The sequence below is a fragment of the Leptodactylus fuscus genome, chromosome 2 (genome assembly GCF_031893055.1).
Source record: "Leptodactylus fuscus isolate aLepFus1 chromosome 2, aLepFus1.hap2, whole genome shotgun sequence".
NCBI classification, from domain to species: Eukaryota; Metazoa; Chordata; class Amphibia; order Anura; family Leptodactylidae; genus Leptodactylus; species Leptodactylus fuscus.
Genome location: NC_134266.1, coordinates 259192765 through 259217953, shown reverse-complemented (window position 1 = coordinate 259217953; position 25189 = coordinate 259192765). Strand labels below are relative to the sequence as shown.

The 25189-nt window shown below is 43.6% G+C and overlaps 1 protein-coding gene across 1 annotated transcript in view; it reads left to right on the top strand.

The window, feature by feature from the left end:
• ARHGAP42 (Rho GTPase activating protein 42) overlaps positions 1-24313 on the top strand; it is a 193730-nt gene extending 169417 nt beyond the window's left edge. The window contains exons 9-24 of the mRNA XM_075266120.1: positions 651-751; positions 3178-3287; positions 3918-3996; positions 4683-4722; positions 6113-6175; positions 7271-7345; positions 9834-9918; positions 10532-10590; positions 12935-13040; positions 13197-13356; positions 16605-16749; positions 17682-18065; positions 19208-19355; positions 19749-19811; positions 21807-21886; positions 23023-24313. Of these exons, the coding sequence (XP_075122221.1) occupies positions 651-751; positions 3178-3287; positions 3918-3996; positions 4683-4722; positions 6113-6175; positions 7271-7345; positions 9834-9918; positions 10532-10590; positions 12935-13040; positions 13197-13356; positions 16605-16749; positions 17682-18065; positions 19208-19355; positions 19749-19811; positions 21807-21886; positions 23023-23111 (1787 nt within the window). The 3' untranslated portion in view covers positions 23112-24313. The remainder of the gene's footprint in view (positions 1-650; positions 752-3177; positions 3288-3917; positions 3997-4682; positions 4723-6112; positions 6176-7270; positions 7346-9833; positions 9919-10531; positions 10591-12934; positions 13041-13196; positions 13357-16604; positions 16750-17681; positions 18066-19207; positions 19356-19748; positions 19812-21806; positions 21887-23022) is intronic.
• The last annotated feature ends 876 nt before the right edge of the window (positions 24314-25189 follow it).

Sequence of the window (25189 nt, the reverse complement as noted above, 5' to 3'; positions counted from 1 at the left end):
TCTATCTATCTATCTCCTATCTATCTATCTATCTATCTATCTATCTATCAATTATCTATCTATCTATCTATCTATCTATCTATCTCCTATCTATCTATCTATCTATCTATCTATCTATCTATCTATCTCTCTATCTATCTATCTATCTATCTATCTATCTATCTCCTATCTATCTATCTATCTATCTATCTATCTATCAATTATCTATCTATCTATCTATCTATCTATCTATCATCTATCTATCTATCTATCTATCTATCTATCTATCTATCATCTATCTTTCTATCCATCTATCTATCTATCTATCAATTATCTATCTATCTATCTATCTATCTATCTATCTATCTCCTATCTATCTATCTATCTATCTATCTATCTATCAATTATCTATCTATCTATCTATCTATCTCCTATCTATCTATCTATCTATCTATCTATCTATCTATCTATCTATCTATCGATATACTATAGATATACTGAATCTGTTATCTGACGTCTTATTTTTATTTTCCGAGGTTGTATAAGGTATTGCAGCTGTATTGTATTAAATTTGGCCAGGCTGCAATACCAGACACAAACTGTATAAGAAAGTGGCGCTCTTTTTTAAAAAAAATATTTTCTAATTTGCCGTTTTATTTCATTCTCTGAAGGACCCCTCGGGTTTACGTGGACGCGGCATTACTGTACTTATGACAAAAGCAGCAAAACCTTCACCATGAGCGTTTCCGAAACAAAGTCAGGAGGAAAAGTGGTGAGCACCATTTATTACGTTGCGCCGTTTTTTTGCCTGGTTATTATGTAATAATAGATGTCACCCAGGGAAAGTAAAAGTTCATAGTCATGACATAAGAAGGTGGTTATACTCATCCCTGGTCCAGTACAGAGCGGGGGCTTTGGTTCTTCTCACTGGCTCGTTTGCCGGATGATGTCACCAAGTACAGCTTCAGCCAATCACAGGTGACTCATTGAGCTGAACTTGATGATGTCATCCTGCAGTGCCACCATCATGGGCCGGCAAGGAGAACCAGAGCCACCACGCTGTAATGGAGGAGCAAGGATGGGTCACTATCCATGCTTACCAGGGAAATATTATTCTCCATGGACAACCCCTTTAAATGGATTGTCTCAATAAGACCTGTCCATTAGGTCTGTTTGGTCGTATGGATGTCATAGAGAAGGGGCCCCTTTTAGGGTTCCCCCTTTTCCTTCTTCATTAGCCAGAGAGGCTACCAATATTGTTTCAATAGTGGGAGCAAGATATTTTGGAAAAAGCACCAGATTTAGGAAGTAAATCCTATCCCTATGGCACACCTTGGATGGTCCTTCTCTTTAGGCACTCGTATTATGCTGCACCATACAATACACTCATAGAGGCAAATCCACCAATGCCAACTCTTTCTCTCCTTCAATAGGCAAGCCTCCACTGATTCTGGCACAGTTGGAATTTTTTTCTCTAGTTCCCACCCTTCCTGAACAATCAGTGTTTTTAGTTTCAGCACCCAATATTCCACTTGGGCTCTCTACTATCAGGTGGGTGGTCCATGGCTGGAGAAGATAGTCTGAGACCGCCCACCTGGCAGTAGATAGGCTAAGTAGCATATAGGGTTTTAGATTGCTCAAGAATGGTGGGGGCTAGAGAAAAAAATCCAACAGTGCTGGAATAAGTGGTTCGGTATCTATTAAAGGATACAAAGAACTGGAATTGATGGAAGTTGTAAAAGATCCTCTTTAAATGGCACTGCCCAGTCTATGGAGTAAGGGACTGCGGTTACATCCTGAGTAGGTGTCTTTCTATAGATATGGGTGTCAAGTGAGGGATCAGAAATGCAAGGCCTGGGTGTTCAGGGCCAGTGATGCCTCTCTTGAGGGGTCTCTGTTCTGGATCCTCTGCTCTTAATCTGAATGGAGAACGTCTACAAAGAATGTTTCTTGCTTTGATCCTATTGTTTTCGTATACAGCTCCTATACTTAATGTGTTGCTTTGATATCCGACTTTAGAATCCTCTATGTAGTCTGATCCTGTTTCCATACTGTTTCATACTATTTGCATTCTACCAAATATACATGATCATGAAGTAGGGCACGGATGGTCAGGAGATGTTTATTTCCTACATTTACTATATAGGACACTTACTAGGAACAATATAGCCACAGAATTGCAGACATAAAGTTCCCGCTGATATGTGTTATCTGTATTTCCTTTTAGCTTATCTTCTAGTAATACCGAGTAACATTAACTAATCTAATTGTTCAAGGATTTTACCATAGAAGTGAAATAAACCGAAATATTGGGTGTGTAAATCACCTCTACACAAGCAGAAAATGTGTACCGGTCTATAGGTACTGGTATAGACCGTGCGGTCAAAAATTCTGGACACAACAGGGTGGGCTTATGCAATGTTTGCCTGATAGTAAGCTGCACTCCCCAATGGAAAGCTAAAGGAACCCATTATAATCATAGGAGTCCCCTGGGAGCTGTTCTTATCCTTTATATCCAGGATTTTTGCTTTCTTGCTCCTTTAAATCCCCCCCCCCCCATCCCCATGGATCTGAACAACTCCTGCTTGGGGGCGAGAGACGAAACCAAGATCATGTCTGTAGCCCACATAGATTAAGAGATATCACTGGTTAAAGTGAAGCTGCTTATACCGGCGCTCTCACTTTAACCTGTGTGTAGGACAACACAAGGAGACAGAGGAGAAAGTGATGTTCTTATTCTACTGTTGTCGTCACTTCCGGCTTTTGTTCATGTTATCATCCCCTCCCCCCATTATCAATCAAAAACGTACTTGCAAATTTAACCCCTTATTCGATATGGTCAATGCTGATTGCAACACCTTAGTCATTTTACTGTAAAAACACACAATTGGCCTCTCCACTACTGTAACTTGTAATATACCGTAAAATTAGTATGATATTCATTCTGCATGATAAACCCCATAACCCTTAACATTCAGATGCCACAACTGATGCTTTCTGATCATCTCACCATTCAAAATACAAAAAGTAATAAAAACTGATCCAAAATCTGATGCACCCACAAAATACAAGGTCTCATGATCAAGTACATTGGGCCCTGACCGCCATGACACTCGGCGCCATTTTTGTTCCGTTTCTGTTACTAGAGCTTCTCCTCTGACAAACCCCCTTTATGCTTATTTTTGTCTCCCTCCTCAGAATGGGCTGATCTCGAGCACCCCGGAGATGTTCAAGCTGAAAATGTGCATCAGACGCAAAACCGACTCTATAGACAAGAGATTCTGCTTCGATATAGAAGTCACAGAAAGGTTAGTCAACGACTGAAAAATATACAATATACTATAAAAATTCTGGAACATGAAATTTGATTATTGTCGTACCGTTCCTTTGTTATTCTTCCTGAAAATATATATATACATTGACAACTGAGTGGTACCATACTCCTTATCAAGGGGAAGACACCTGCAGATCTGATTGGATGTTTTTGGATTATATAGGAACACCCAGTTACCAATTTATTCCAAAATTTGCAGGAGGAACAATAGAGGAACAGTAGAGATGTAAGAAAAGATGCTCCAGCATTGTTATTTTTTGATGAATACAAGTATCCGCTCACATAGTTGACAAATCCCCTTTAAAGGGATATTCTGGTCTCATCCTATCTCGATAGGAATAAATCAAAAAGTGTAACGTGATGGGGCAGAGCGATGGAAATCTACCCTGTCTGTACAACATCAGAGCCAGAGAGATATTACTAGTGCAGGTTCCTGGGCAGAATGACACCAAGTTGTGTTTTACTGGAGTGAGAACTGGAAATTCTGGACAGTTTCAGAGACACATTTGTAATTTTTGGAGAATTTTTTGTACCATTGGATGTTTTTGAAACCAATAGGTTGGCAATAAATTCCTTTTTTTCTTTTTTATTATACTATTTCCAGGCAAGGTATCATAACTCTCCAGGCCTTATCGGAGGCAAATAGAAAGCAATGGCTGGAGGCGATGGATGGGAAAGAACCGGTAGGATACGTTTCGATATATATTTACGATACAACCTAGAAATAAAAAAAAAATTAAAAATCACCACTTAAGTTTGTGGAATTTCTATTTTATTTCTATCGATTTCCTATTTTTGGAGACCTAGTTGACAGTTTGTGTTGTGAACAGTGAAAATCTCATAGGGGTTGTCATGGACTAGAAGGGACACAACCGTATACAAGGATATGTTCACACAGAGGAATTCCAAATCAAAATTCTGCCTAAAACCAACTTCCATTGACTTCAATTGGAATCTGATGCAGAATTTTTCTTCTAGCTGAATAAAATAAGTGTCCTACTTGATGTCCAATGGGATTCCGCCTGATATCTCCCATTGACGTGAACAGGAGGTGGAACAATACCACCTGGAAGGTGCAGAATTAGCAGATTCGTCTGCAAAATTTCCCCTGGAATTCAGTCAAGTGGAGAAATTCGGCTTCAAATTCCCAAAGCTGAAATTTTCAGTGAAGAACAATTCATCCGTGTGAACATACCCTAACTGGTCTTGTTTGGTACCCCAAATTATTCCATCCATGTGGAGTCAATATCATATCATGGGTGGTCCGGAGGGTGTTTCATACGTAATTTCCATCTATTTCTGTAACCATTGCCGCTCTCAGTTTTCCCATCAGCAGCCATTACATAACTTATTTTACTCTTATTTTTAGATTTACACACTTCCGGCCATCATTAGTAAAAAGGAAGAAAGTAAGTATTTTATTTTATTCCTACTATTCAGCCATGTTTGTCAAACTAGAATCAGGTCCAAGAAGGAGAAGAGTCTATAAGACATCCAGACATAAAATAAAATAAGGGCATTGAAAGCCCCACACCCCAATCTGGTGAGGTTTTATAAAAATATCTGCATTAAAGGAATTCTACCATTAAAAATCTTTTTTCTGTGGCTAACACGTCGGAATAGCCTTTAGAAAGGCTATTCGTCTCTTACCTTTAGATAGGATCTCCGCCGTGCCGTTCCTTAGTAATACCGGTTTTTACCGATATGTAAATTAGTTCTCTGGCAGCGATGGGGGCGGGCCCAGGATCCTCCCCATCTTTCTTCGTCTTTCTTCGGCGGCTTCTCCTCTGTCGGCTCTGACACTAGTAGAGCCGACTGCGCATGCACGGCCATAGTTCCGAGGCCGCAATGGCGCACATGCGCAGTCGGCTCTACTAGTGTCTCAGTGGCAGAGCCAACTGCGCAGGTGTCAGAAGAAAGACGAAGAAAGAAGGGGAGGATCCAGCAGAAGATAGAGGCGGCACAGGATCCTGTTCTCGGGCAGCGGTGGGGATGCCCTCATTGCATTTTCAGCGCTGGGGCCCGCCCCCATCGCTGCCAAAGAACTAATTTACATACCGGTAAAAACCCGTATTACTAAGGAGCGGCGCGGCGGATGTTCCCATCTAAAGGTAAGAGACAAATAGCCTTTCTAAAGGCTATTCCGACGTGTTAGCCACAGAAAAAAGATTTTTTATGGTAGAATCCCTTTAAAGGGGTTGTCCCGATTGGATCCAGCCAATCATCTGATCTGGTCAAGCATTCAACTCTGCAGTGACCTCTGCAGGGGAAATGTAGTATTACATGGTGACCACTCAAGTGGCCAAACAAAGTTCTCCTCCAGATATAGAACAGTTATTTCTAATGGCTCTCAGCAAGTAATCCCCCTATGACTACCCTATGGCATATGGATTGGGATAGTCCATCCGGTAAATAATAAAGCTACTATGTTGGTAAATGAGAGCTAAGACGATGAGTAGAGGTAGCAATTACCTTTTCATTTTGGTAATCCTCAGTTCTCCCACTGTTTTACATGACTATGACCATGTGGGCAGAGCGTTTGGATGGGATATGTTGGACATGTCCATGGATATCTATGTATTTATCCCATCCATGGAGGGAGTAAGGGTTCGGAGTCTTGGGTAAGGTTGGGGTCTCTGTTGGAGACTCATGTCGAAACCAGCAAAAATTGGCAGCGTATGTTGTCGTGGTCTGGTTTTCCATTGTACGGGGTCTCAAACAACATAGAGCCCGACACTAGCGTAAGAGTAGATGGTTATTCTACTACGTTTATTTAATCTACTTTTTTACTCTTTTTAGTGTTTTTAAATGACGCTGGCTTCAACTTTGTGAAAAAATGTATCCATTCTGTGGAGACACGAGGTGAGCTTACGTTTTTACCTATTCTATAACAAGATGACATAAAAGGGGTTCACTCCAGACGGAAAATTCTGAGAATTTCACTTTTAAACAAATATTCAGTTCACCTAAGTTTGCTAGTTCTGTGAATTTTTTGTTCAATTCTGAGAAGTTCTGGAAGCTAAGATATGAGGTGTTGTTTGATGGTGTTTTACCAGTCCCGGTGCGTTCCTCGGAGATGGAGGAAATAGTTTGTTCTGGTCAAAAAAAAACAACTATTTACAGAGCCAGATTACCCCATTAATAGGGCCTGAGTGCCCTATAAACAGGTCCAGCCAAAGATTGCCTCGACTAACCAAAAATACTGACCCCATGAATGTCCTGACTCTTCAGACTGCTGGTTCAGTGTAATGAAGTCATGTCCATCAAGTATGTTAAGCCACATTCATATCTATTCCGGAATCTCCGTTGGAGATGACGTTGCAGTGTCTGCTGAAAAGTCCTGCACTGAGAATTTTTTTATATGCCATTTTCAGTTTAAAAACAATGAACCCCATTATAGTCAAGGGGTCCCCCAGGATCGGAGCGTAAAGGATGCAGAGGTTTCAGTTACACTCGGCCACTATCAGTGACCCTGCTATGATTTAACCCCTTACTGTGCATGATATCACCGTACAGGGATATTAATAACACTGGTCGGGCAGTGGTTCAAAAGAAAGAAACATATTAGAGCTGCGTGACAATTAGGCACCACAGCCCCACCGTGATTCGCCCCTTCCTCCATTTGAATTTAGCGCCAAACCATTGACCTACACTATCAATATTAGTGGCCGTAGGCCTGCTATGATACATTATTACTCTACTATAAGCAGCAGTAGAGGAGACAGGCCTTCCCAGGCATATTAATTGCCAGGCGGGCTCTGCAATACAAATAAACACACAGGCTGCCTGGCAATTCATTTGAATTGCCTGGCAGCACTAGTTAATATTGCAGACTGATCATACTAGCGCGATCCACCTGTGTTTGTTGACATTGCTACATATGTAATGTTTGTAATTGGACCCTGTTATAAATTTATTAGGTACATAACATGCATCCCCTATTTTCTGTTTTTCCAGGTATCACTATATTGGGACTATACAGAATTGGGGGTGTCAACTCCAAAGTCCAGAAGTTGATGAATACGGTTTTCTGTAAGTGTATTCTGTGGCGTACTGCATCTTAATAGAGTTTACAATGGTCTCCAAGAAGGGATTGTCCCTACCAGGGTTGTCTCCTTCATTTCAATGGGGGCCATATCATACTATAATGGCCCTGAAGAGTGCGGGGACTAGAGAAGCCAGACCTATCATGGTCATCACATTACTGGGGCAAAAGCATTTCCCTAAATCGGGCTTGTACATGTAGCTATCCCTGGTACGCTCGCTCTGTACGCTGACCCTACATAGGTCATTAACTACACCCAAAATAGACTAATAACTCTAAAGAGCGGAGGAGGCTGCAAAGACGTAAAATAATATCAGGGACACGATGACATTGTGAGATCAAGGAACAAAAACCTCTTCTTGTCGGATATGGATTTCTAAGTGAGGCACTTGTGAATACTCGCCACTCGCTCACAGCTTTCATGCAAACTTTTAAGACAGAAATTTTAGTTTAACGAAATATTCAAGTAGAAAAAAAAATGGAGGTTCTCATAAATCATTCATTTACTGTAATACATTTTTTGTTCTGCCTGCAAAGCTAAAGAGGTTCAGGCCGGGGCTTAGTAAGATGTGGCCATGTAGGTTGGTCTATGGGAATGTTCCAGACTTGTCTTCACATCAAGACTTTTTAGTATTTGATATTCCTGAGGCCTAGTGTATTTAAGAGATCAATATTAAAGGGATATTCCCATCTCAAAGATCCTATGTATACTGGTAGCTGATGGAAATTCAAGACTTTTCTTAAATAGATTGCTTTAGAAATGCTGCTTTGTTTGCCTGCTATATGAACTTATTCCTCCCATTGTTTGCACCGACCTGTAAGATAGGACAAGTGACATCACTCACTGCTGTGACAGCAGGACAATCAATTCATTTAATTGCAGTTTATCTCTCTATGTAAACACACAGATAACACTGAGTCCGTTCTCTACAAGCATGTGCATATTATCTGATCTGTATAAGTATTGTATTGTGATACTTCATAGTGTCCCTTTCAGCAAGCTGGGGGGGGGGATACAGGAAGTGAGAAGAACGGACAGTAAGCAAACTGTTGAAACACTGAGATGGGAAAACACCTTGAAAGGGATTCTATCATTAGAATCCCGTTTTAAGCTAAGCTCATGTCAAAATAGCCTTAAGAAAGGATATTCTTCCCCTATCTTTAGATGTCTTCTCCGCACCGCCATTCCTTAGTTATCCCAGTTTTCGTCCATATGTTAATTAGTTTTCTCACAGCTCTGGAGGCGGTCCCCAGTGCTCAAACAGTATTGGGGGCATCCCCAGTGCTACGAGAAAATGCTCCAGCGCCACCTTATTCTTGTTCACCTCCTAACCGCCTCTTCTTCCTTGTCCGTCGCCGTTTTCCTGTGACTGAATGAGAGAGGCCACAGGAAAATGGCCGATGGACATGCGCAGTGGGCGCAGTGGCCGAACAGGAAAGAAGAGGTGATGAACAAGAAGAAGGCGGTGCTGGATAGTTTTTCCATAGCACAGGGGATGCCCCCAGTGCTGCGAGGAAACTAATTAACATATGGACAAAAACTGAGATATCTAAGAAATGGTGGTGTGGAGAAGACTTCTAAAGGTGGGGGAAGAATAGCCTTTCTTAAGGCTATTCCGACGTGGGTTTAGCTTAAAACGGGATTCTAATGATAGAATCCCTTTAAGTTCCTTACTGCCACAAAGTCAACTTCCCTGCTAGTCTAGAGAAAGGATAGCATCACTGGTGGTCTAGAACGTGAAAGGGATTAATGGCAGTATCCCTAGAGGTCTCGAGTAAGAAAGAGATGAAAGACAATATCCATGGTGATCTAGAACAAGAAAGGCATTAATGGCAGCATCGCTGATGTTCTAGAGCCTGAGAGGGATTAATGACAGCATCACTGGTGGGCTAGAATGTGAAAGGGATTAATGGCAGTATCCCTGGAGGTCTCGAGTAAGAAAGAGATGAAAGACAATATCCATGGTGATCTAGAACAAGAAAGGCATTAATGGCAGCATCTCTGATGTTCTAGAGCCTGACAGGGATTAATGACAGCATCACTGGTGGTCCTGAAGAAGAAAGGGAATAATGGAAGCATCCCTGGTGGTCTAGAGAAATATAAAGAGATGAATGACATCATCCATGGCGGTCTTGAGTAGAGAAGAGGTTATTATAAGCCTCCTTGGTGGTCTAGTGTGGAGAAGGATTACTCATACCCGGTGTCTAGTCATTCACTCCCTTCCCCAGGCTCTAGCAATGTCCTTAGAAGAAACTGGCCATCATGTGCGAGTCACAATAAACCTCCAGTTGCTTCTTTTCAGTGATAACAAAGCAAGGAAGGATGGATAAGACTCTGTGACTCATACTATTACAGATTCTTGCTTTCCAGTAGATGGTAGAACATGTGTACTTGTATGTGTATTGCCCCGTGGTGTAGATCATGTCATGGTAACCCACTATTGTATTCATTCCAAAATGTGTTTCTATTTCCAGCACCTAAAGCGCCTCCTGATATGGACATAGATTTAGAATTATGGGACAATAAGACCATAACAAGTGCTCTAAAAAACTACCTCAGGTGAGTGATGACCTACCGTACACCTCAGAAATAGAGGAGGTCAATGACCACAACAAATGCCATAAAGTGATGATGGTTTACAGAAATATTTGGGAGAGGGTTCTGAGATTCAGCCATGTTCAGTGTTTGATCTTTACACACGTAAAAAGACTTCCTATATAGTTACCGTTCCTGCACTCTGCTACTTTGTACACTTTTAACATTGCTAGGTTTGTAGATAAGAGGCTACCAGTGCACAGAATGAGACAATAAATAATTCCAGCAACCACCTACTCCACCCCTCCCTTCCTCATGGAGCTCTGTGTATGAGGCTGAATACGGAGGCAAATCTTACCCCACCAATCTTCTGCCCCTCTTGTTCTCATGCTTTTTTTTTGTTTTCCAGGTCTCTGCCCCCCTGGCCTTTTTGACACACAGTTAAAGACCGCTCATTTTTTGCATTGAAGCCATTTTGAGCCCTGTACAATGTAGCTTTCATAACTGCCCCTTTAACTGCGTCCATGTAGAGAATGTAAAAGTCCACTTTAACCCTGCAAAGCAATGCTTTTATATGACAGTAAATGCTCTGTAGCAATGCTCACACTTACTTGACATGTGATTTATGTACCTGCAGATGTCTGACGGAGCCCCTCATGACCTATAAATTGCACAAGGATTTTATCCTCGCTGTCAGTGAGTATATCTATTTTATTCTATGTATTATTTACAGCGGTTTTATGGTACTGAGAAAGAAAGCCAGATTTTAAGGATAGTGAAATAGTCATCCTGGGGCTGGAAAGTAGTCAAGCTGCGGTGCTGTAATGTACCTGACCTCTGGGACCCGCACGGTTCTCTAGAATAATTGCTGGCGGCACCTGGACTTGCCATTAGTCCAGGTGCAGTCCATCATTTAGCGGCCAATGGTAGCACTCATGTAATAGGGTGTCTGGGACTGTGATACAGAGCTCCACTTCCTCTTCTCAGCCAGTGACATCACATTCATCGGTCGCATGGCCATAGCACAGTTCAGTCCCATTCAACCAAATGGGAATAAGCTGTTATACCAAGCACGGCCACTATACAGTATACGGTGATGTGACTGGTAAGTAGTGAAGAGGCCATAGCCATCTCATAGTCCTGACCAACCCCATTGATATAAAATGGTACTGGTCTCCAATAGAGATGAGCGAGTACTGTTCGGATCAGCCGATCCGAGCAGCACGCTCGAATAGAAATGAATGGACGTAGCCGGCACGCGGGGGGTTAAGCGGCCAGCCGCCGTCAAAGCGGAAGTACCAGGTGCATCCATTCATTTCTATGGAGCGTGCTGTTCAGATCAGAACAGTACTTGCTCATCTCTAGTCTCCAACTATCCTGGCCCATGGTATCATCCATATTAATGTCAATACATCGAGCTATGGACACAGATGCATTGAACAGCCCAAACCATGGAGTTGAGGGAACAGGCCACATGCACAGTTTGCATTTCCATTAAAAATCTGCAGTACAATACGGTAAAAAAAAAATCTACATGCTGCAGAAATTGACATGAGAGCCAAGGTTATAGTGCTGGATGGGGCTGAGCCAAGACTATAGTGCTGGATGGGGCTGAGCCAAGACTATAGTGCTGGATGGGGCTGAGCCAAGACTATAATACTATACGGAGACGAGCCAAAACTATAGTGCTGGACGGGGATGAGCCAAGACTATAGTGCTGGATGGGGCTGAACCAAGACTATAGTGCTGGACGGGGCTGAGCCAAAACTATAGTGCTGGACGGGGATGAGCCAAGACTATAGTGCTGGATGGGGCTGAGCCAAGACTATAGTGCTGGACAGGGCTGAGCCAAAACTATAGTGCTGGATGGGGCTGAGCCAAAACTATAGTGCTGGATGGGGCTGAGCCAAGACTACAGTGCTGGATGGGGCTGAGCCAAGACTAAAGTGCTGGACAGGGCTGAGCCAAGACTATAATACTATACGAGACGAGGCAAGGCTACAGTGCTGGACAGGGCTGAGCCAAAACTATAGTGTTGGACGGGGATGAGCCAAGACTATAGTGCTGGACGGGGCTGAGCCAAGACTATAGTGCTGGACGGGTCTGAGCCAAGGCTATAATGCTGGACAGAGCCGAGCCAAGGATATAAGGCTGCACAGAGCTGAGCCACAGCTATAGCGCTTGACAGAACCGAGCCAAGACTATAGCACTGGACGGAGCCAAGCCAAGGCTATAATGTTGCATAGAGCTGAGCCAAGGCTATAATGTTGCATAGAGCTGAGCCAAGGCTATAATGTTGCATAGAGCTGAGCCAAGGCTATAGCTTCTGGACCCCTAACGCAGCCCAATCAGCTGATCTATACAGGATTCAGGTGTCAGACCCCCTCTCCTGTGGACGTCCTATTCTGTAGATAGGTCATCAGTATGACCAACAGCTGGGAACCAGAAAACCCTTTAAACTCCTTTCAATGTAAGGGATGAAATCTGTTGCAAAATCTTTGTTAAATTTGTATTAATGCAAAATTTTTCACCCGATTTTTGACAGACAAATCTGCCCCTATGGTAACATAATACAGATTGCTGCAGAATACAGATCTCATCCACGTAAAAAATAAATTGACCCAAAGTGTTGACTTTTAAATCCTCAGTATGTCAATTTGTGTCGGGCATTGGTTGCAGATTTGTGCAGGGTTTTCTCCAATAAGCCAAAGTTTGTATATATATATATATATATATATACATATATATATATATATATATATATATATCCATTATATCCTGGTATAATAGTTGGAGTTGGGCTGTGAAAAAGTGGAGGATTTGGAGTCCGTTGGGTGCTTTGGCCTGTTCACTGTCATGTCTAAGATTGTAAATGTAATCAGGTTTCCCATAATGCAATGCTGTCTAGGTACAGGAACCATCAGAATTGCAAATTAGACTTAGACATCAATGGAGACGTAAACACCATGTAACTCGGGATCGATACCAGATAAAGAAAAAATTTACAAACCTACTCAATACTCTATTATTTCCTCTACAGAATCGGATGACCAGAATTACAGAGTACAAGCCGTACACGCCTTAGTCCATAAACTACCGGAGAAAAACCGAGAGATGTTGGACATCTTGATTAAGCATCTTGTCAAGTAAGGACCTCTTCATACACACCTTACATGGCTGATCTCCTACAGGATATTTTTGAAGTTTTTGTCCCTTATTGTGAAGTTTGTGTCCCGTTGTTTGTAACAATGTTTGCTTGGAACTCATCCAGCTTGTTGATACTACTATTTTTGGCCACACAGGGTATCTCTGCACAGTCAGCAGAACCTTATGACTGTCTCCAACCTTGGCGTGATCTTTGGTCCTACACTGATGAGAGCCCAGGAGGAGACCGTGGCGGCGATGATGAACATCAAATTCCAGAATATTGTCGTGGAGATTTTGATAGAACATTATGAGAAGGTATTATCATGTAACATTTAGTAACCACTGGTTTAAGTGTGAGGAAAAGAGTTTGAGCTTAGGCTAGGTTGACATTTGCGTTGGAGTCTCTGTTGGAGAACCTTACGCAGATTCTGCCTTAAATCGGTGGAGAGGAAAGCCTTTTATCTCCACTGTTTTCAGATTAAACCTGATGGAAACCCAATGGACACTTGGCTCAGTTGGAAACCCAATGGACACTTGGCTCAGTTGGAAACCCAATGGATACTTGGCTCAGTTGGAAACCCATTGGACACTTGGCTCAATTGGAAACTCAATGGACACTTGGCTTAGTTGGAAACCCATTGGACACTCGGCTCAGTCTGAAACCCAATGGACACTTGGCTCAATTGGAAACTCAATGGACACTTGGCTTAGTTGGAAACCCATTGGACACTTGGCTCAGTCTGAAACCCAATGGACACTGGGTCCAGTTGGAATCCCATTGGACACTCGGTGGACGTCATTATGGTCTATATTGTTCATGGGTAACTGCTTTTTTAGAAGAAGAACTGGAAGCTTAGTCTTCAGTCCCAGCCTTGAGATATTGACTTGAGGTTCTCCAGATGGTTGTCCTCCTTGCCTGCCGTAAGACTGTAGGGATTATGGGTGGGGATTCATCAAGATCAGCGAAATGTAAACTGGTTTTGACAATCACTGCATCGGCAGAGGATTCGGCTGATTTATGATGAGGCGCAGGCCTGGTCATGAAACAGTTGCATTCTTTGGTTGGTCGTGGATCGATGCTAGCTGATGCCTGGTGTAGGTTTTAGGCATCATTTACACTAAAAAACTGGTGTCAATGATGATGATTCGGGTGAGGACGATAGCACTGCCCACAATCTCCTCTCACCCCACACCACTTTCAACAAGGAACGAAGAATGAGCATGTCAAAAATTCTCAATCTTTTTGTTTTCAGGGAAGATAAGGGGGTCAAAAGTTGAATAAGTGTGCGGCTATAGATGGTGTGTGGGCACCTAAAAATAGACAACTGCGCCTGTGAATATTGTTTCCAGTTGTGTTTGGATACCCTTATGGCTTCTATAGGATCCTTATAAGTCCAGATACCATCATCGGAAAACGCAAGATCCGGCCAGAGTGATTACAGCCATAGACAAAGTTTTTCAAAAATTTGCCCGGTCTGTTACCTGCGGGCCAACAATCTCTCCACCCATGAAGGGGTTAAGCGAAGCAAAACTAGTTAAAAGTCCAAACAAAGAAACTTTTGATTAAAGAACATTGAAAGCTCTCAGTCCATTGACCGCGCTCTCTGAGACTCACAGCAGGCGCCCACTTTCTGCTTGAAGAAATTAGCTTTGTGACAAAAAAATTGTGTTTTCTAACGATGCAAGCGCAGGACCCATGCTGTCCCTATAATAAAAATAAATATATGACCAGAGACGTAAGAAGCGGAACATTTACCGCGTCCATCAAGACACAAAGCATTTTAGGTTCCCAGGATTAACATTCACAGTGTTCTACTTCTATCATCTTGTATTACGCAATAGGAATATTTTTCCAATATTGATAGGTTTTTTTAGTTTTTTTTATTTAAGGTTGTTGTAAGTTACCAGAAGTGTCACTTAAAGCCCCTGGGCCCCTGTGCAAAAACTGTAAAGGGTCCCCTACTTACCTTGTGCCCTTTAGTCTATTTTACGTTGCAGAGGAACATTTGGGGATCAAGGGCCTGGTAGTGACTGCTACCTCTGCCCCTCCTATAGCCACGTCCCTCGACCATCCCAAACCCTTTAAGCAACTTTATAAATTACCATCATCCTTAAAGGGATTCTACCATTAAAATCTATTTTTATGTCGATCACACGTAGGAATAGTCTTAAGAAAGGCTATTCTCCTACCTTTAGATGTCTTCCCTGCACCACCGTTCAGTAGAAATCACGGTTTTCGTCGGTGTGCAAATAAGTTCTCTCGCAGCACTGGGGGCGTTCCCAGTGCACTGGGGGTCAAACTTCAAGGCCTTGGGCAGAGTCGACTGCGCATGCCTGCGGCCTCAAGAAAAATGGCCGCTTACACAGTAAGTAAGCAGTCATTTTCTTGAGGCCTGTGGGCATGCGCAGTCGGCTCTGCCCGAGGCCTAGAAGTTTGACCTCCAGCCCTGGAAGAAGATGCGTGAAGAAGAAGATGGAGGTGACGCCAATGCTGCAAGAGAACTCTCCAGCGCCGCCTCCATCTTCTTCAGCAAACGGCCTCTTCACGCGTCTTCTTCCGGCTCTGGGGGTCAAACGTCTAGGCCTCAGGCAGAGCCGACTGCACATGCCCACAGGCCACAAGAAAAATGGCCGCTTGCACAGTAAGTGGCCATTTTCTCAATTGCATACAGACGAAAACCGAGATTTCTACCGAACGGCGGCACAGAGAAGACATCCAAAGGTAGGAGAAGAATAGACTTTCTTAAGGCTATTCCGACGTGTGATCGACAAAAAAATTGATTTTAATGGTAGAATCCCTTTAACCCTTTGTGGGCCAATACAATTTTGACATTTGGCAGGCTTTTTTTTCCATTTTTCCATTGCCTCATTCAGAAAACCATGTAGGACTTGACTTTTTGCAGGATGGGTTGTATTTTTCAATTACACCGTTTTTTTTGTACATACAACCTATTTGTTAATTTCCTTTAACTCTTTCTGAGGGCTCATTCACCCGACTTTGCCATGTCCTCGTCCGTGAAAAAGTATGTTTTATTCACGAGTGTACAATGGAGGGTAACGTGTTTTCACAGATCCCTCTTAAATTTTATCTATTGAGGGATCCCTGAAAAAATCCTGGGAAATGGTATTTTTTCATGGATTTGTCACAACAATCGTGTGAATAAATCTTATATTTAGAATGAGGCTCTTAAGTGAGAACACGACTCTAAAATCAACAAACAGTAAACATAGCATGGACTATGAAAATACAGAAGGAGGGTATGAGGGACAAAAAGAGAAAAGGACAAAGGTGGTATTTATTCATTACATTGGGTTACTGAGCATAGTAGCAACTTCCTCTCTTTCAGCAGCCTATATTCCACTGCCTGCAGGATCAGCAATGAATCCTAGTTAGGGAGGAGGGAGATGCAGCTGCAGTATCAATAATTCTCACACAGCACGCTGTGAGAAGGGAGGAGGAGCAACATCTGAGTGGCTCAGAGCACGCAGCTCTTTCATTACACCAACAAGAGCCCACCCACTCAGCAAATACAACAGATATCTCCTGTTTTTCTTTTTTACAGATATTTCACACAGCACCCGATCCAAATGTACCGCTTCCTCAGGCTCAACCGCGTTCAATTTCTAGACGGACCAGAGCAATCTGCCTTTCTACAGGGCCCAGGAAACCTAAAGGGAGGTATACCCCATGTCTGGCCGACCATGACAGTGAGTATTCTATTACTTGGTGCACTGACTTGCCTCCACCCTCACCAATTAGTTGTTCTCAGCAGCTGATAAACAGAGATTGGAGCAGGAAACAGACAGCGCTGTTCATTGTGTAGTGGTCAGACCAGGTACTGCAGATCATCTCACATTCAATTGAATGGGAGCTAATCAGTAGCGACTCAGTTCAGCCACTACACAGATAACAGCGCTGTCTGCCTCCTGCACCATTCTCTGTAAATCAGCCGGTCGGAGATCCATGTGTACACATTCCGTCGCGACATTCCGCAATGGATTAGGCCCAAATGAATGGAGCCTCAAGCTGCGGACGTCACTGCCGATTCATCCGCAGAATCTGCGGCAAGATTGGGCATGTCGCTTCTTTTTTCCGCTACTAGCTAGTGGAAAAAAGAAGCGAGCAGCTCCCATTGAAGTCAATGGGAGCCATTTTTGGCAGAGGATCTTGAGGCGGATTCCGTCTCAAAATCCGCTGCCAACTTGCCCCGTGTGAACTAGCTCTTAATAGACTTACATGCCGTGCGCCATAGACAACCTCATCCTCATTTCCTCAATTAGGGGATTCCGAGTGCTCATAGCAGGGTTCCCCCATTCAGGATCCTTTTAGTAGAAAGAGTGTCTTTTGCTCGGGAGGATTCCACACGTCCACCCATTACATGGACACCCCATAGATTGTAATGGCCACTGTGTAATACTTCACTTTCCCTGATCTATTAAGGAACTTGCCGCCAAGTTCCTTAATAGATCGTAGCTGATTGCCGCAAGTCCATGAAGTCGGACGAATTAAGGTCCTTCCCGATGAACCTACAAAACCACCAAGTGTTGTCATTTTTTTTTTTATTGCCAGTGAATAAAGTAGAGTTCTCCATTGATCTTGATCTCGGTGTTGGCTGACACATATTTGTTTTTCTTCACAGGTGACTCTTACAGCAGTAGTCCAACTAGCACCCCAATGGGTAGTGTAGAGTCCCTGTCTTCACATTCCTCGGAACAAAACGTCAACTCAAGGTGTGCATCATCCCCGCAACGAGACAAGAAAGGAGGAGGAATTCCTTGGGTCACCTCCACTCCGTCGTCTAATGGTCAGAAGAGCTCTAGCCTGTGGACCACAAGCCCCGAGTCCAGTTCCAAAGAGGATGCCTCCAAAACAGATGTGGAGTCAGACTGCCAGAGTGTGTCTTCCGTTACAAGTCCTGGGAATATTTCTCCACCAATTGACCTGACCAAGAAAGGACATTATGAACTGTCTGGTCTCAAACGTTCTGCTGCATCTTCTCTTCGCTCCTTACCTTCCACTGAAGGTAGATTGATACCAATGGCTAAAGTCTCAAATGTTCAGATATTGAACACAGAGTCCTTGACTCTGCAAAGTTTTTATGACATCTTGCTTGAGGCATTTCTTGACTGTGGAATAATTTTGAGGATCAGTCCATAATATCAAACTCAGTTTTGTTCTACCCTAGGCTTGTGTTGGAGAGTTCTAGTGGTAAAAATTTCCAAGAAGATCCTAGTAGGTTTTTGAGCTCTGCAGAGCAATGGGGTCGCCTTGACCTGGTATCTGGTGGAGGTCCAGCTCTCAGATTTTCATCAATGTTGTCTGTTGTGTCTATGTAATGTATCAAAAGATATTTAGATGGATTTCCTCAATGGAAGTAGTCACTCGTGAACAAAGTTGTATGCACATGGGGGATTCTGGGCCAGAAAATCCAGTCTGCATGTCATTGAATTTCCCGGGCTAAAACCAGGCAGGAGACTGGTAGTCCTTGCATCGTAAAGATCTATGACACTAGGAGTCCCTGCCTGTGGCTTCCCTGTGCTTTACTGTATAGGGACAGGGACTCCCAGTATTATATCACTATGATGCAAGGAGCTCTAGTCTCCTGACCTGGTTCGGGACAGTATATTGGCCCGGAGTGTCCCGAGTATATGTGTCATGAGAGCAACCCTTGTCCATTTTGGTCCACACAGCCATCCATCTGAATTAGAAGCCACCTAGTGGCACTACATCTCTCCTGGAGTCTTTGAAATGTCTGGAGCACCTGCCCCAGTCAAGGGTGTGTCTAATGAGACAAGACGGTCTTTCATGTCCTCTGAGATCGGCGCCATTACATACCACTAGAAGACTGACAGCTTTGTATGCGCTCAGGTGCCGGAAATGTCAGTGGTGTTAGTTTTGACGCCGATATCTCTCCACTGTCAGAAGGACAGGTCTTACAACCTAAGGGGAGGGGTGTTCCTCACAACCCAGTGAAGATGCTAGCCTCTAAGGCCTGCCTCCTCTGACAGTGGAAGGATATTGGCGGCAAAGCTAACAGCACTGATATCTCCGGCACCTGGGCGCATAATGGGAAAGATGACAGTGCACTGAATTCACAGCCACGTCGTGCCAAATCTGTCAGTATTCTTCTATAACTTGTAATATTATCTGTCTAACTTACTACAGGTATGAAAAGTCGGACTCCATCTACTCAAAGCCTAGCATCGCTGGACCTCAAAGACATCACAAAGCCTTATCCTGAATTACCTCCTAAAGGAATAAGGAGGAGACTGGATACTGGGTCCAGTAATGGATACCAGAGGCCGGGATCAGTGTAAGTGCTCTATATACTGCTCATAATGGTTTGTGACTTTGCCGGCGTCCGGCCGCTTAACTCCTTGCGTGTCGGCTGCGTCCATTCATTCCTATGGGAGCGTGCTATTCGAAACGGGAGTACTCGCTCATCTCTAGTCCTGTTTTTAGAAATTACATACTTGTTAGGCTGCCCTTGTGGGGGGGGTTATATACCCTCAGAACGACCACCTAATGTGTCCGGTACTAGTGGTCACACATGCTCAGTGCCATATTGTGTATAGTTCTAGCTTCAGCTCATTGGCTGGTTAACTCCGGCATCTGTTGGTGACCGCTCCACGTGAACGATTCCACCGTTATAGCGTGCACGGCTTGTACAGAGTCTATGCTAATAATGAATTCCTTCTCTTTGTAGGGTGGCGGCTAAGGCTCAGCTTTTCGAGAACGCTGGATCGATAAAGCAATCCACTCCCGGACGGTAAGGCTCACATCCAATTGGAATTTGGGAGAAAAAAACAAAAAAAAGAGTATCCAGGATAGGGTTAATTTGAAAGGAAAACTCAGATTTTTTAGATAACATTTTACAGTTTTGATTAAATTGCTTCACACCTGCGCCCGGTCTCCGCTTTGCGAGTTTCCGTCTTCCGTCTTCAACCAGCTGATCAGCAGGGTTCCTGGGTGTTGGACCGTCAAAGATCTCTAATGATGATCTATCCTAAGGATAGGTCATCGATTAATAAGTCTGAAAACTCCTTGTAAGGATGCGTCCACTCACTTCACTGCTGTGTGAGGGTGAAACTCGACCGCCCTGTAATGGCCAATGATGTCACCGTACTTATTTACCTACAAGATTGTGGGGCCATTGTCTACAGTGAGTAGCCACAGGCAGCAGGAGCGTATGAATATCGTAGAAGGGGTTAATAAAGCGCTCCAAGCATTTCCAAACAGGAAATTATCCCCATGAGGAGAATCTCATCATAAATGTGTCTGACCGCAGCGAGTCACTAAGTCATGGGAAATATGTCCAAGTAGGCCAAAAATTCCAGAAAATCCTAATAATTGTTGACTTTCCCAATTAAAAATATCCTTTGGGGGCGATTACAGCGCACCATGTGACCCAATGGACGTGAGCCACGGACTTTACTGGTAGGGAGGAATTAATTGTTTTCTACTGGGGGTGACCTGGTGCGTCACAGATGTTAGCCGGACGAGATTTGCAGTTCTACAGAGAGGCTCATTGCACACGGAACGTGAACAGTAATGGGTCTGTGGCCGAATGGCATGGAGGATATCCAGATACTTCACAGACCCAAGACTCAGAACAGACTGGAATGGGACCTGGGCGTTTAGACCCGTGGGTCAATAGACAAACCTTTGATAACAAATGGTCGTATGCATGGGGCCATAGACAACATGGGCTCTGGGTGGTAAGCCTTTAAACCCCATTCAGTGAGTCTATCAACAGACCCAGCATATCACCCAGCCCTGCAGATAGATAGGTTAGTGTCACCAGACCCAGCATATCACCCCAGCCCTGCAGATAGATAGGTTAGTGTCACCAGACCCAGCATATTACCCCAGCCCTGCAGATAGATAGGTTACAGTCACCAGAACCAGCATATCACCCCAGCCCTGCAGATAGATAGGTTAGTGTCACCAGAATCAGCATATCACCCCAACCCTGCAGATAGATAGGTTAGTGTCACTAGAACCAGCATATCACCCCAGCCCTGCAGATAGATAGGTTAGTGTCACCAGAACCAGCATATCACCCCAGCCCTGCAGATAGATAGGTTACTGTCACCAGACCCAGCATATCACTCCAGCCCTGCAGATAGATAGGTTAGTGTCTCCAGACCCAGCATATCACCCCAGCCCTGCAGATAGATAGGTTAGTGTCACCAGAACCAGCATATCACCCCAGCCCTGCAGATAGATAGGTTAGTGTCACCAGAACCAGCATATCACCCCAGCCTTGCAGATAGATAGGTTACTGTCACCAGAACCAGCATATCACCCCAGCCCTGCAGATAGATAGGTTAGTGTCGCAACAACCCTCAGTGTAATTGTTTTATCAATATGCAAATGAGTTCTGTGGAGTAACGAGGACATTGCCTTTTCACCAGAGAGATCATATAGTGATACAAGTAGTGATATTTCAGCAATGGCAGCAGCAATTCACAAGGGGGAATCTAACACCATAAGATTCAGGTGACCCTAACCCTTCAGGGTTGGGTTGATTTGCCAGATTTGGTCACAGACTCTTACGCTACTTTTGAGAATTTTGGATGGTTAAGTAGACACTCTCAATCTTTAACACAGTGAACTTTTCCTATTAAATTTATGGCATACCTTTCCTTTATATTTATACATTTTTCCCTAGTGCCCCCTATTGCAGTGGAAGTGGACGTTATTTTTATTTTTATTAATTCTCACGATAACTTTTTTTTAATTTTATTTTATTTCTTTGCAGCCAAGCAAAAGCCATGTACTCCTGTAAAGCAGAGCACAGTCATGAATTATCTTTCCCCCAGGGGGCGATATTTACTAATGGTAAGTTTGCATTATATTTATAATACATCTTACCTCTGGATTGTTATAGATATTTTACTTATTTTATAGCTGTTATATTCAGTATTTCTTAGACCAGGTCCAAAAGCGTTTAATTAACCCTTTAATGCTGATATTGGTTTAGAAAAATGACCAGATTTTTTTTCAGATTACACGCTTTTACACTTTTCAGATATTATACATTGTATTCAACCATCATATCACCCCTGCCCATGCAGATAGGTAGGTTAGAATAACCTGAATCGTCCCTATTCCCCTTTTCAGTCAGTGCCTCCATTGGCAAAATATTGCTATTTTTGCAAATAATTGAAAGAAATCTTTGAAAAACACTGTTTGATTCAGGTGATCCTAACCTATGTATCTGCGGAGCAAGGTAGATATGCTGGGATCTGGTGATCCTAACCTATATATCTGCAGCGCTGGGATCTAGTGACCCTAACCTCTGCAGGGCTGGGGTGATATGCTGGTTCTGGTGACAGTAACCTATCTATCTGCAGGGCTGGGGTGATATGCTGGTTCTGGTGACAGTAACCTATCTATCTGCAGGGCTGGGGTGATATGCTGGATCTGGTAACACTAACCTATCTATCTGCAGGGCTGGGGTGATATGCTGGTTCTGGTGACACTAACCTATCTATCTGCAGGGCTGGGGTGATATGCTGGTTCTGGTGTCAGTAACCTATCTATCTGCAGGGCTGGGGTGATATGCTGGTTCTGGTGACACTAACCTATCTATCTGCAGGGCTGGGGTGATATGCTGGTTCTGGTGACAGTAACCTATCTATCTGCAGGACTGGGGTGATATGCTGGGTCTGGTGACAGTAACCTGTCTATCTGCAGGACTGGGGTGATATGCTGCGTCTGGTGACACTAACCTATCTATCTGCAGGGCTGGGGTGATATGCTGGGTCTGGTGACACTAACCTATCTATCTGCAGGGCTGGGGTGATATGCTGGTTCTGGTGACACTAACCTATCTATCTGCAGGGCTGGGGTGATATGCTGGGTCTGGTGACCCTAACCTATCTATCTGAAGTTCAGGGTTGATATGCTGGGATCTAGTGACCCTAACTCTCTAGTAATGGTTATAACGAACATATCTCGATTTGTCCATCCAGTGTACAGATCTGTGGAACCGGGCTGGCTGAAGGCGACCTACGAAGGCAAGACTGGATTAGTTCCAGAGAATTACGTTGTCTACCTCTGATGATGGGTGTTTAGACAGCGCTATCTTCATGGTATCCATGGTGACGAATAAGAAGACGAGGACTGTATCTAATAGGGATACGGTGATCAACCAACATTGAAGGTCTCTGTCAGCTTTGACTTGAGGACTCTTTGAGTGACTGTCCAATGCTTGACTTGAGGCTTGCTATGAAGAAATTAGAATTGCAATCGAGTATAATATATATAAATCTATGTATTTGATGCTATGTACATGTCCAGAAATGATCAAAGCCTTGAGATATGTGGTACTGACGGAGAGGACGTGCACTGACCACCGGTACGCCACCCACCGATGTTTTGTCTACAGTATGCATAGAGGTGCTGCTAGAAGCTTCTGGGCCCTTGTACAAAATTTGTAACAAGGCCCTCTATATGGCAGGGGGGCCTTTGGCAGCAGTGTATGTGCAGAGATGAGTCCTTCCTTACCCCTCCTCTTGACCGGACATGTGTATAATGAGATGAGCAGCTTTTCACGATATGATATCACAAAGTGATATGCTATCTATTTTATGTTCTGCCACCTAGTAACTCCACTATGAATTGCAGCCTGTCAAGGGTCTTGCTAGCCTGTTGTGAAATTGTATTGAATTGGTTTCACAAGAAGTCCTTATAAAAATTAGAGCTAAATTAAGGGAGGACCCATCAGTCCGTCTGCCATATCTGCGCCCCCTATAGCTACACCCCTTAACGTACGACATTGGCGTGAGGTTGGATGATGGAACGAAGTGCATCTCCTTCTTCCATAGGGATCATTGACATTTATGGTGACTATATTTTTATTTTATCTTCACGTTGTTGTAACTATTATATGATTTCTTGTACCTGCAGACCACTAGTGTTGCCCTCCATGAAGGCTTAAGGTTTGATTGAGATTTTCTACGTGCTTCGGTACATTTTACACATATGAACAGTTTTACGGAACAGTAGTCACCTGTCAGTATAAGAAACCTTTACGTTGGCGAGAGAGACTGCAGTAGTGACATCATCAGGAAGTAGAGTGATGTCACCGTGTATTGATTGAAGTATATCCCAATCTAATATGAAAGGGACTTGGCATTTACAAAAATTGTAGTACAGGCCGAGAACGCCATAGGCCCCCAGGCTTGGACTAGTGACATCACCGTGGATGATCACCTATCAGAGCATCCTAAAATGTACCTAAAGTTCCAACAATTATTGAATATCCGGCAGCATTTGTTTCATTAATACGTTTTGTGATATGTTTTATTAACAGATTTTGGCTCCTTGGTGTGAAATCCTGCACCAAAATTCACTTTCTTCCTCTTCTGTATTTCTTCTTCTTTTGCTATCACTGCTTCTACCTGGGGTTAGGGCTCCTATAGAACGCAGGGAAGCTGATAGAGATGAGCGAGTAGTATTCGATCGAGTAGGTATTCGATCGAATACTACGGTATTTTACCACTCGCTATTCGAATGGAAAAGTTCGATGCAGAACCAGCATTGATTGGCCGAATGCTATACAGTCGACCAATCAATGCTGGTTCTTCTCCTATCTTTAGAAGTCTTCTCCGCGCAGCTTCCCTGCGGCGTCTTCCGGCTCTGAATTCACTCTGCCAGGCATCGGGCCTGGGCAGAGCCGACTGCGCATGCCCGCGCTACAAGAAAATGGCCGCTTTGACTGTAAGATGGAAGATGCCGCGGGGACGCTGCACGGAGAAGACTTGTCGGTCGATCCAGCCCGACCCTCACTCATGGACTTGGTAACTGTAATTTGCCTACCCCTGAAACGAGCATTTTCCCCCCATAGACTATAATAGGATTCGATATTCGATTTGAGTAGTCAAATATTGAGGGGCTACTCGAAACGAATATCGAACCTCGAACATTTTACTGTTCGCTCATCTCTAGAAGCTGATTCAAACATTTTTATCTTAGGCAGTATACGGGTTAGTTCACGCAGAGTTCGACTTCAATGGGAGCCGCTCGCTTCTTTTTTCCACTAGCTAACTAGTAGCGGAAAAAAGAAGCGTCATGCTCCTTCTCATCCTCCTGTCTCAGCCGCGGTATCTGCGGCGCGAGACTCCCTTGCAATTAAGC